The sequence below is a fragment of the Aulostomus chinensis genome, chromosome 2, assembly GCF_037954235.1.
Source record: "Aulostomus chinensis isolate RoL2024-O1b breed Wild chromosome 2, RoL_Achi_v1.0, whole genome shotgun sequence".
NCBI classification, from domain to species: domain Eukaryota; kingdom Metazoa; phylum Chordata; class Actinopteri; order Syngnathiformes; family Aulostomidae; genus Aulostomus; species Aulostomus chinensis.
Genome location: NC_141321.1, coordinates 31,879,093 through 31,892,227, shown reverse-complemented (window position 1 = coordinate 31,892,227; position 13,135 = coordinate 31,879,093). Strand labels below are relative to the sequence as shown.

Sequence of the window (13,135 nt, the reverse complement as noted above, 5' to 3'; positions counted from 1 at the left end):
GGATGAAGGAGAACAGTATGCAAATGTTAGGGCTTTCTGTTGTATCTATTTAGCTGTCATACGGGCCACCATAGCGCCGGCCTAGTCTGGTTTCACTGGCCGGGTCCCAACACACACTGGATTCTTCATATCGGAGTTGAAGTGGAAACTAAATTGGACTCTGGCAGTTTTTTCTGGATGGAAAAACTGACAAAACTGTCAGAAATCAGCGGTGCATCGATATGGAAATTCTTGTGTGATACCACCAACATTTCAAATAACTATTTCGCCAATAGCCCAAACAAGTACTTCTGAACTTGACTTCTATCTTGCGTGTACTGAGTGTCTCTCCCAAATTTTCTTTTGCTATTGTTTGAGGGGAAGCAGTCGTGTTTTGCTGGACTCTCCCATGGATCACCGCTCACGGCGCATTGCCAGAGTCGTGGAGACACAACAGATCGATGGACGGATTCTCCTCTTTTTTTGTTTTTTTCCTCCTAGGACTGTTGATGCCGTCAATGATGACATCATTGAAGAGTTATAAAAAAAAACTGTGTTTTTGTCATAAATGTGTTAAACTCGAAACGTTTATGTTCGTCTCTATTATTTACACTGACATTAGATGGACAGATACTACTGCAAAACAATGTTACTGTTAATTTTCAGTTATATTAGTGATAAAATACTGACAAGTGATTGACTGGGTACATCAGAGCTGCTAGAAGTAATTATATTCTCTTCCTTTTGGGTGACTGTTTGGCTGTGATGTTAATCATGACATCAATCTTGACCTATGTGTAATCTCCTCTCTCCACACGCCCTCCCCTCCACTAAAGCTTCATAAATACCAGAGCATCTCACTCTGTATCACAGCTGATCAAGAAGTCTGGACTCTGCTGTCTTGCTGGGTCAAGTTCTGGTTACTCTGAACTCGCTACAGTTATTCCAGAGCAGGCATGTACGCAAAGAAGTCCGACAAAAAGGGGCCGCAGAGGGGAAGATCCGTGGACTCGGTCAACTCTGCCCATGAGGAGAAGCAGCTCAACAATGAGGTAAGTGGCACAATTGACGCTTTTAACCTCACCCGAAGGAAGAAATGTGACATTTTTAAGTAGATGGGATGTCCAGGTGACCAGGGGACTTTAGGTTTGTTTGACCGTTAAAGTGGGTTTGTGGGCTGTTAATCCTGATTGAGGGAGTTTAGAAGAACACGTGTGTAACTCACATCTTCACACAGATTTTCTCGTTCGGAAACAATAGAATTTGTTCATTCTCCCTCTCTCTTTTTTATGAATCAGATTATAACTTTGGAGGCTGCCCAAGTTAGATGACACAGTTACTGTCGTCTAGACTGGCTGGATCGTGTTGGCACAGCCAGTTTGACTCATGCCTAATCCCCTCGTGCAGTCCGATTAGGAGGAGACCATCATTAAAGCTGCTCCCTATCTGTATAAGACTGCTGCTGATGTCCAAAAACAAACAAACAAACAAACAAAACGAAGAAATTACATCAAACGAAAGTCAGACACAATCTCGGGAACCTGCTCGAGACATTCCTGAGAGTCGTCCTAACTTTGAAGAACACAACTCATATCGCTTTTCATTTCCTTCAGTGCAATTCTACAATGTCTCGTGGAAGCAGCACACGTGATTATGGTTATTCTGCATAACTACAACCATAACATCCTGCGATATCACAGCTCGGACACAAACACTGACAGTGCAAATGCATTGGTCATTGGAATTTAATACCAAGTGTTTGTATATCCTGGATCTTTCAGTGAAAATAATGAATGAAAACATTTTTCAGAATGATGAACTTATTTTTTGAAATGAAAAGCGGCAGCAGATTGAGATTATTCAAAATTCTATGATCATATACCATCAAATACTCAAATTCAAAGTTCAAGTGTGTACTCGGATGAGGATAAATACCCCTTCTGTCAGTCAAAAGTGAACTTCCGGCCTCTTGAGGACCAGCACTGTAGTTTTGAGATAATAAATGTGTCCTTGAGGGGGAGATTCTTCCAAAATGTACCTGTAAGTACTCAGGTTTGACAGGTGATGGACAAAACAACACAATACCCATACCAAAAGGAGTTCTGCTGTGTATAAATGTTGTCGTTGCTGTTGTTCTGTAGATGAATATGGTTACGTTCAATAAGAGTGAGGAGAACTCAGACAACAGGAGGGTCTTCACAGGAAGATCTTTGAGCTCTGAGAAAGGCGGCGCAACAATCATATTCTCGCTCAAAAATGAGGTTGGAGATCTCATCAAGGCACTAAAGCTCTTCCAGGTGGGTGTTTTAGGTAACAATGAAAAGTACCAATATTTAATTCAATAATCAAATGGTCAGTTCATGAAAGATCAGGTTTCTTCGAATAACAAACCACATTTTGTTCCAGGAAAAACACGTGAACCTTGTTCACATTGAGTCTCGCAAGTCCAGGCGAAGGAACTCAGACTTTGAAATCTTTGTGGATTGTGATTCCGACCACGAGCAGCTGAAGGAGCTGACTCGGCTGCTGAGGAAGCACACGGATATCGTTGAGATCACACAGTCGGACGACCCCGCTCCACCTGATGATGGTAGGATGTACTTTACTCCTGAAAACATCAACAGGTGAAGGGGATGCGCATACCGCCGCCGGGCCCTGAATGACCCAGATCCACCGCAAATGTAATGACTTCCTCAGTGCCCCCGATACACCCCACCACCATGATCTGACTAGTGGTGCAGGGGTTGGCTGACAGCCATCCGGATTAAGAAAAAAGCAATTAGGCTGATTTCCATGACCCTTGGTAGAAGGTGTTCTGTAGGCCAAGGGAGAAGATATTCAGTGTTTGAGCAGAATTCTTTCGTCTTCGGCCTTCGCAGACGTTTGGTGCCTGTCTAGTTTCGTATGCGGCTCACAGGGCTGTTTTGTAACCGCACACCAAATACAAATACACGCTAAAGCAGAAATATGTAGATTTGAAATGTGAATTTTGTTTCAGATATGGTTGATGTGCCCTGGTTCCCTAAGAAGATTTCAGATTTGGATCTGTGCGCGAACCGAGTTTTGATGTATGGGTCTGATTTAGACGCAGATCATCCGGTATGTGAGACACGGATATGTATTGTGTATTTTACATGCATTTCCTAATTTTATTTACTTTTTTTGTTTTGTTTACATGTGCTTAAAGTGAAACACAATTTTCTGTTATTTACTGCAGGGATTTAAAGACAACATATATCGTAAAAGAAGGAAATATTTTGCAGACTTGGCAATGAGCTACAAACAGTAAGTTCCATTAATTGTGAAGTATTAGGATTGATTAAATTAAAGCGATAGAAATACCACAAACACTGACATTGACAAAGGCAGAAAATTAAAAAAAACAGAGCCCAACACAGCATCACAACATTTATTATAAAAGCAATTATTTTGTTGTATTGAATATACAAGTATTTATAACAGTGTCATCTGCATACAGCTGAACAATATCAGTATAATGAGTTGAAGGTAAATTAGATTTCTTGTACAAATAATTTAACACTAAAATAAACAAAAAATATGATGTATAGCAATGCCTTTTTAAGGTAAGTAATATATTACAGTATCACAAATCATTTTTCATTCATTTTTTATGCTGTATTTACTGGAGTAGACGAACTAACAGACTCTTTCCGTGTGCCAGCGGTGAGCCTATTCCTTATATAGATTTCACAGCAGAGGAGGTGCAAACCTGGGGGGTGGTGTTCAGGGAACTCAACAAGCTGTACACCACCCACGCTTGCAAGGAATATCTGAAGAACCTTCCCCTGCTGGTCAAACACTGTAACTACAGTGAGAACAATATCCCCCAGCTAGAGGATGTTTCACGCTTCCTTAAGGGTGAGAAATCAAAACTACGCAGCAGGTCAGCTTCTGAAGATGTGAGCGTCTCAGCCGATGATATAATAGAAAGAAATTATTGCTGAGTGAGGACAATGCGGTGGTGCCGTCAGCTGCAGGTGACCTCGAGAAGATGTCTGTCTCACAATATTCACATCCAACGTTTTTGTATCGAAGCACAGAGTTTGTTGTTAATTTTAGCAAATAAATAAGGATTTTTATCTCTGATTTTTCCAAAACAGATAGGCACATTTGATCATGAGAGCTGGCTTAAAGACCAGTGGGAAGAGTAGATGCATGAGTTTGACGTCATTATCTTGCAACGCACAAGTACAGCTCTCCATGTCGATATGGGTCTCACCTTAATCCCCACGAAACCCTAACCCTGTTTACCTTTACTCCAAGCAATAATCTCTACTGCATCTAACCCTAAACCCAACAAAGGGGAAAACCTAATCTGATGGGAGAGCAGAATTTGGCACGGCACCTGCACTGTGATAAATTTGGAGACTAACGTTCTCTAATTATTGTTCCTAATGCTTGTGGTCATTCTGTGAGCCAGTAGTTTGCAGATTTTATTGCTGATTTCCAATTAAACGACTTTCTACAGAAGAAATAGAGACGTGTGTGTGTGTTTGTGTGTGTAAAGAGCACTCAGGCTTCATCATCAGGCCAGTCGCAGGGTATCTCTCCCCACGAGACTTCTTGGCGGGCTTAGCCTTCAGAGTGTTCCACTGTACCCAATATGTCCGCCACAGCTCTGAACCGCTTTACACACCTGAACCGTGAGTAACACACACACACACGCACGCACGCACGCACGCACGCACGCACGCACGCACGCACGCACGCACGCACGCACACACATCCCTGTACTTATAACTTTGTGAGGACTTTCATTGATGTAATACATTCCCTAGCCCCCGATCCTAAACTTAACAATCTCAACTGATTGCCTGACCCTAACCTCGACCCTAAAATCAAGTCTTGACCTTCAAATGGGCCAGTGAAGAGGTGAGGACCGGCTAAAATGTCCTCACTTTCCAAAAATGTCCTCACTCTGTTGGTTAAATTCGTATTCAAATCCTCGATATGTAGCAAATACAAGAACACACACACAAACACACACACACACATTTATTGTATTCACAACTTATGAAGTGAAGTAAAATATGTGTTTCTGTTTTTGTTGTGTTTTTTTGTTTCTGTGCAGAGACACTTGCCACGAGCTGCTCGGTCACGTCCCCCTGCTTGCTGAGCCCAGCTTCGCTCAGTTCTCTCAGGAGATTGGTTTAGCATCCTTGGGAGCTTCGAATGATGCAGTGCAGAAGCTGGCTACAGTGAGAAAACACATATAAACTTGTACTTTTAGGTTTGTGAGATGAATAGTGCATAATCTAGCCCCTTACCTTACCTTATCATCACAGATGCTTGCTGGACCCCAACCCTAAAACCAAGTCTTAACCTCCAAATACCCCTTTGATGTTGTGAGGACCCAAAAATGTTCTCGATGTATTCCCTCTATCCTGTTGGCTACCAGGGTTCTCCCACACCACCTACGCTGGTGCTGTGTTCTCCCCTGTTAGCTTAGCTACTAGGAAGTCGAGCCGCGACCCTTCCTGGTCTGCCATTGTTCCAGCCATCCAAATGTGCCAGAGGCTAATCATGGTTTTCCTGGGTGGCAGCGGGCCAACTTCCAACCGAGGGAATAATGAAACTGCATTGGCAGACGTTGACTACTACATGTAATCCCTTAGTCACTTGCCGAGATCCGCCACCACCATTCTCCTCTGAAACATCTTGTCCGCGCCTGTTGTTCATCCCGTGATTAGTGTCACATTGACGTAGATGTACTCTAGTGTTAGACGACATCCGTTGGTGCTCCTGCTGTGCATGAATGGGGTGATGATCAAACTCAAACACTTTGTGTGTTCCAGTGTTATTTCTTCACAGTGGAGTTTGGTCTTTGTAAGCAGGATGGAAAACTGAGGGCCTATGGAGCCGGACTCCTCTCTTCCATCAGTGAGCTCAAGGTAATCTCATTACAAGCCTAATACAGTACGGCACAAAATACAGTATGTGATTAGTTGTTCCAGTAAATCCAGGCCCCCCTCTTCCCTTCTTTTTCAAATACAGACGTTTAGTGCCATATCCAAAGTGAAGGAGGCGCGAGTGATTTACTGTGGTGCTGCAGAGATGAGCCAGCCTCCGTCTGAGTTTGTGTTTCATTTTTTAACCGAATGTACATATTTGTCTTTGTCTTGTTAGCATTCTTTGTCTGGCAAGGCTCACATCCTTCCTTTTGATCCGATGGTGACCTGTAATCAGGAGTGCATCATTACTGCATTCCAAGACGTTTACTTTGTTTCGGAGAGTTTTGAAGAAGCCAAGAACCAGATGAGGTCAGTAGAGCTCCACTCTACAAATCTACTCACTCCTTTCACTATTCGTGATTCACCGATTCAAATAACTTTGGTGCGCCTGCAGAGAGTTTGCCAAGACTATCTGTCGTCCATTCACCGTACACTACAACCCCTACACCCAGAGTGTGGATGTCCTGAGGGACACCGACAGCATCAACACTATGGTGAAGGACATTCGGCATGAGCTGGACATTGTAGAGGACGCCCTGAACCGACTCAACAAACACCTGCATATCTGAGGAGGGGGGTGGCCGGAGGAGGTCTGGGATGGGAGGAGTGCCTTGGTTTTTAGGGGTTCGGGAGGTAAAGAGGGTCAGGAGAGGATAGCTGGAGTTAGAAAAGGTCACTGATTGATTTTTACTCACAAATCACAATTTGTAAGAGCCACTGAGGACAGATCCATGTCCCAGGATGGACAGACATACAACAGAACAACAGAGTCAGTAAAATCTAAAACATTTAATGACAAATATACCATCCAACCATTATCTATACCGCTTAACCTGAACTGGGCCGTGGCTGACTTTGGGTGAGGGGCTGATGGTGCCCAGTCAGTTACAGCTGACGTGGAGATCAGGACTATCAAAACTTTCAGACACACACGAGTTCAGACCTACTCAAATTTCTATTTTTGTGTAAGATGTCAATATCAGTGTCCTTTATTATTGTACAAACCACAAGAGGACAAAACTGTGATTCGCAATGTCCCCTGAAGTCTTTGTTACACCGTCTGCATCCCTGCGCAGTATGAAAGTCGCAGCTGCGTGCTGTGAAATGTCCACGAGTGTAAACGTGAGTGACAGTGTCGTGACGTGTTTTCGTGTGATACATATTTAAATAGGTGTATAATCATGGAAATCTTTTAGATGTGATACTCTGAATATTTGTCGCCACCGTATGAGGGGTATTCTGATGCCAGCAGTTTATTCTGAAATGAAAGTTTTGTTTTTTTCCCCTTGTTTGGAACGGATATTAGAGATTTATATGGTGAAAATCCAACCAATGAAATATCTTGTTATGGGCTACGGGGGAAGGCTTTTTCGACGTGCATTACTGTGATGGAGGCTTTCCCTCATCAAGGTCTGGTCATCCTGCTGCCTGTCTTTCCAGACCACCTGTGCCCCCCCATCTTCATCTGTAACCCCATCCTCTTCTGGTTTGTTGAGACAGCCGTTTACCGGTCCACAGGGGCAGTCAGGCAGATTTTATATCACTTCTGTCTCCTCCTTTCAATGAGTTTGTGGGGATCTGCAAGCTCATGAAGAGTGTGGATTGTTGGTTTGTCTTGCTGTCTTTCTTCTGCTGATGCTTGGCTCAGCTGGCTATCCATCCACCCATCCATCGTCATCTCCCGCTTATTCCTACATTAAGGGTCGTGGGGGGGTGGAGCCTATCCCAGCATCAAACGGGCGAGAGGCGGGGTTCACGCTGGACAGGTCGCCAGTCCATCGCAGGGCCAGCATAGAGAGACAAACAACCATTCACACTCACATTCATACATTCATACATTCATACATTCCCACGCAGGCACGGGGAGAACAAGCAAACTCCACACAGAAAGATCCCGTGCCCAAGCCGGGACTCGAACCCGGAACCTTCTTGTTGTGAGGCCACAGTGCTGACCACTGCACCACCGTGCAGCCCCAGCTGGCTATCATCATTCCTAATTGTTACCTGTATTGTGTGGTATTCCGAATAATAAATGGCAATGCTTCCCTGACTAAATATTTTTTCACTGTAAACCCTCTGTCTCTGTTCACACTCATCCTCATTGCAAAATATTTGGTGATGTACTTCTTGCTGTACTCCACAACGCTTTTGTTTTCCTTCATTGAGCAGATAGACATCCATACATGGATAACAATGATAACATGTCCCACACAGTTTGTGTTTGCACAAGACTGAACTTGCACCCACTGGCAGACTGATGCCTACAGGTTTGCTGTAGGTTACAGCTGAGCGCTGCCATCTTGTGGTTAACTTATAGAAGAATACTGGTCCAAAGAGTTGCTCAACTTGGAACGCTTCAAACGCTCAGTTTGGATTCCACATCCACATGGAGTATCTACTCATCGGATCAAATATATGAGCTCACAGAAGAAGAGGAAAAACAACAACCTAAAACCACAAAACGCCAACATCTCAAACTGACGGACACACCTGATGTGGCATTAGCATCCAATCTTTAAGCACATGACCTTAACACCCTAACGGGTAACTGGAAAGGACTCACAGATCCTGCAGCTCCTCTCGGATGCTGGACACAGAATACAAAGGTGATTTCTGTGTTTATTAGGGCCTGAGCCTGACTTCAGGCGAAGACCCTATTATGTTTGCTCGTTTCTTCTTCTTTTTTTTTAAAGATAACCATTTCACACCTCCCGGTGGAGGGACTGAATTTACCTGCTAGGAGCCAGTGGGCGTTGCCGCCGTGGGCCTGTTCTCAGCCAGCATGCAAAAGATACTCAGAGGTTTGACAAAGACACATTTTAAAGGACCATCCAATAAACAAACAGCGTTTTTGGACAAGCAGTTTATTTCAGGCGTAATCCATCTCAGCCTACATCCTCGTGCAGCTCAGGTCAATAATTGTATACAATTTTGAACCAGTAATTCCCTCCCTCTCGCCCAAGTACGTCCCCAGATGCTTGTCCAGTTGTTTTATTGTCATGGAATAGATGAGCTCAGTCGTTCTCATGCTGGTCTCTGTACCTCCGAACGAATTTAGCGACTGCCCCCCCCAGATCTTCACAATTTGTCCTTATTTGTTTAAGTGGGTGATTTTGGAAGGCCCATACCAGCCCACAATAAAATAACAGAGGATGCGCTCAATAAAAAGGATTCACCGAGGGCAGATGATAATATAATCGCCGTAGAAACCGAGCTAGAAATCTGATTAGGGATTCACATGATCGCTTGTTCTGCTCTCACAGTTTGTTCTCATGTTGTTCCAGTTTGACTTTGATACTCAAGAAAGGAAACTGGACAACAAATCTCAGCCATGACAGCTCAATCCTGTATAACAACATGGCGGCTCAGAGTTTCCAACCACATCCCCCTGTTACAGAAGAAACCACCCGCGCTGATTGTGTGCTTCAGCTCGTAAAATAAGCGATCAATGGTGACTTGGATCAGTGAGGGAAAGGGTTTGGTGCACAGGTGCAGAGCAGGTGAATGCAGTACGGTTGAGTACATCTGATAGTGTATCAGAAAAACATCCTCACATGTGGAGGACAACCGGTGCAACCTGAGCCAAACTGGGTATAATGGTAATATCTAAATCTATCTAAATTACTCCATGCCGGTGGCCTATGTGTTATTTGAGGGAAGGGCGCCTTGGGTGATGTAATGTCATGAAACCTCACTGACTTTGATGCGTGACGTTGATTTCCAACACTTTGTCATCTCAGAGCGCTCGAGTGTTTGGTTTTATCATCACAAAAGTACCAGTCAGTCTGAGTGTCAGCTGCTCAGTCTGTCATTCTGTCATCTTGGTAATTCTCACTGTCATCTCAGTCATTCGGACTGTCATCTCAAATGCACAGAGCTTTTGAACCTTCTGATTTTGTCACCTCAAAGGCTATTCGGAATCCCGTTTTGTCGCCTAAGCGCGTCACCTGAAAGGCGCTGTAATCTTAGAGCTGTCTGGTTTGTCACCTCAAAATTTCAGTCTGTCATTCTGACTGTCATTTCAGTCATTTTGAATGTCATCTCAGTCATTCTGACTGTCATCTCAAACCCCAGACTCCAAATTTCGCGCCGCACTTCCTTGAGGCACTAGCAAAGCCCACTGCAAGTTTGACAATGTTTGGGTGAGAGTTTAAGTTAGTCACAGACCTCGTCCGTGGATGTGCAGACAGACTGTTTATCCAAGGGCGAGGGGCGAATCTCGACCGTGTTTCCTGTCATACCTTGCTGTGTGGAGTATGCACATGCAGCACTGCAGAGAAAGATACAGCGATTGCATGTCCGCTCACTTGTAGCTTGTTTATTCTGGCCTACTGCACACTGTCTCACAGTCTCATAAACTGAGATTTTTCAACATAGTCAGAGGCAAGTAGTGGACCAAAAAAATAAATACAAGGAGGAGCTTTGCAAACACGCTTGACTCATACATGTTCGCAGAGTTATGTGGAAACGAGACATGAGTTATTTGAGGTTTCATCGAGGAATGTCTGTTTTGTTCAGTGCTTGCGTTTTCTGATTTCTTCCAGAGTTTATTTTTTTTAATTCTGCTCAACTGTGGACACATTTCTGGAAACCCAAAAGAAAGCTAAGACGAAAATAAAAGTTGTTTGAGAAAGGGTTGAGGTGGTTTATCCTGCTGAGTAAAATCCTGTTGCCATCTCCGGCTCACAGATGTAGCTAAAAGTAGGATAGAGATGTTTCATTTATTTTACAAACCTCTAAACTCCCACCTGATGACTATGATATGAAATACTGTACGATCAGCAACTCCACGCCGAAAACCTGACGAGATGTTGACTGGTGTGAAAAGCAAAACAGAGACTTTGACCTCAGACGTTTGAGGAAATTCCTGATATCCTCTCAACTGCAGAGGAATTTCTACTTCTGAACCTCTGAGAGCATCACTGCCTGGTACGGAAACTTCAGCGGAAACACCAGCCAAGAGAAAAAATACAAAAGTCAGTGTTCTGCCCTGAATCAAGGTATTTACATCAGGCTCTGTAAGAATAAGAAGAAACATTTTGTACTCCAACACTCAGATTTCAGCCTGCTTAAGATGAGGAAGGAGGAAGTATATTGAGCCACCACTGAGCTGTCCATCAGGAGGAGGTGGTCAGGATGAGATCGCTGTCTAAGTAAGACAGCCCCTTCTCCATCCCTACACGTCTTACTTCTCCTTCACTGTAACGAATTGCTGTGTATTTATGGTGGATTTTCAACAGTATCCTACCGTATTTTATGATAATTGTAAAATACTGTCAGATATTCATCCCTCGCGTGTAAATTAACGGTAAAATCGACCCATTAACAATAACAGTAGATAACTGTGATTTAACAGCATTACACAGCATTTGCAATGAACCACTGTAAATCTATGGTGGTGTTACAACAGTATTTTACTGTTTTATAATCATTGTAAACTACCGTTAAATATCCATGGCAACACGTAAATTAACAGTTAATGCTCCGTTAACAACCAGACACTGTCATATAACAGCATTAAACAATATTTTCTGTCAAACAGTGGAGACGTGCTTTCATCTCTTCTCAAGTCCAGTCATTAGCATCTTACCGACAACTGCATTCTTATGCTACTATTTTGATGCTAACACTTCTTTACTTCTTCGTTATCAAATCCCATGAAACTACTCATTTTTGAGTGACAAGATGTGGCCTCCATGGTGTTAATTTTATTATTTTCAACATTTTATTGTTTTATTGTAATTTTAAGTACTTTATAGGCAGCATTTTTGTATGAAAGTTGCTATGTAAATAAAGTTGAGTTGAACTGAGTTTGGGCATGCGCAGTATGACATCTAGTGGCCAGACTTCGCGGGCTTTTCTGTGTTCGAGGGCCTTAAATGCAACTGCCACTGCTTGGTGAGTATTCTGTCCATTTGGTTATCTAGCGTGTAAAGTTCTTTTAATAAACCGTCCTAATCATCAATATCATTGTTAATGTTTCGAATGAATAAGTCAAAATCATGCGCAGACTGAACTAGCGCCAAATATGAACTCACCCTGTTATAACTTCGTGAACATTTGAGCTAGCGTGAGCTAGTACAAATTAACCTAGCTGACAACTATTGCACTGAACTTAACGAAGCCCCTCCCGAAATCAAAGGCAGTATAAATAGTTATAGTTTAAGCACAAAACCTTTCTGGAACTTAAAAGTATGGCTATTTTCATTTTTTTTCCCCCCTCATAAGGATACCTTTTTACATTGAAATTCAGCATCCACTCTAATACAGTTTTTATTCTTTCTTGTCGCTTCTTTCTCTCAGTAATAGGAGTTGGAAAGACATGCTGGTGATATTCTATAAAAGCTGTCACATAATGACCGTCAGCTCTTTTTGGGGAGAGCCCAGATGGACTTATGATTCAGACTGATGTGAGTATTCTGTCGGTTATTGTTTAATGATTCTTGTTTTTGTACACAAGAATCATACATTGTACTGCCGCATTATTATTTTGTTGTAACTCCTCCTATTTTTTCAGGTGTCAGCCAGTGCCGCTGATATAGAGAGAAGTTCCAGTCCACCAGCCAGTCCTCTGCTCATTTCGCTCGGTATGTATTTTGGTGTACATTTTGAAAGAACTTTATTTTCTGATGAAAATGAGGTAACTATATAAAGTGCTGAGTGCAGATTCCATGTCCATCAGTGTCATAGCATGTCATTCGGATAAACGGCACAATCATTCAACAGAAATTGCATTTTTAATTAAGACAGAATTTGCTCAACTGAAACTGAAATTATTGCAATAGAGTTTAAAAATGGGGGCAGTCTCAATTAAAATGATGTCAGATGACACTGAACAAGGTAAATACTTTTGGAACTTGAGATTTTACCCAATTCCACTCTGTATTTCATAGGAAGGACAAACAACCAGTGGATGATCAGCATCGAGGGGCACGTGGTCTGTGAGGGCATCCAGCCAACTTTGAGTGGGACTTGGTTTCGGTAGGTCACAGATGTCTTGTCACTCTTTATTATTTGCTTGCTACTAAAAACTGTTCTTTACTTAGAAACTTAGACACCAATTTGCCAAAGCAACAATCTAGAACACCACAGTCTCGACAGGGTGACTGTGCTTGGTTGAGTAGAGCAGATCATTGATCAGAGGAACGGCCCGATTTCAAATGAGCACACTGTTTTGCCTGCTC

At 42.9% G+C, this 13,135-nt stretch overlaps 1 protein-coding gene across 1 annotated transcript; it reads left to right on the top strand.

Moving 5' to 3' along the window:
- Positions 1–840: 840 nt before the first annotated feature.
- Positions 841–8,020, top strand: LOC147269749 (tryptophan 5-hydroxylase 1-like). The gene is made up of 11 exons (XM_086190276.1): positions 841–1,031; positions 2,121–2,276; positions 2,386–2,569; positions 2,978–3,078; positions 3,197–3,264; positions 3,662–3,858; positions 4,508–4,643; positions 5,072–5,198; positions 5,796–5,891; positions 6,127–6,260; positions 6,346–8,020. Exons 1-11 carry the CDS (start codon positions 936–938, stop codon positions 6,518–6,520), a joined length of 1,470 nt encoding a protein of 489 aa, XP_086046402.1. The 5' UTR covers positions 841–935; the 3' UTR covers positions 6,521–8,020.
- The last annotated feature ends 5,115 nt before the right edge of the window (positions 8,021–13,135 follow it).

Bases quoted from the DNA above. Each gene is read 5' to 3' on its own strand.
- LOC147269749 (XM_086190276.1), top strand. From the start codon at position 936: ATGTACGCAAAGAAGTCCGACAAAAAGGGGCCGCAGAGGGGAAGATCC. The intron at 5,199-5,795 runs GTGAGAAAACAC...TGTGTGTTCCAG, and splicing joins CAGTGCAGAAGCTGGCTACA to TGTTATTTCTTCACAGTGGA. The intron at 6,261-6,345 runs GTCAGTAGAGCT...GTGCGCCTGCAG, and splicing joins GAAGCCAAGAACCAGATGAG to AGAGTTTGCCAAGACTATCT.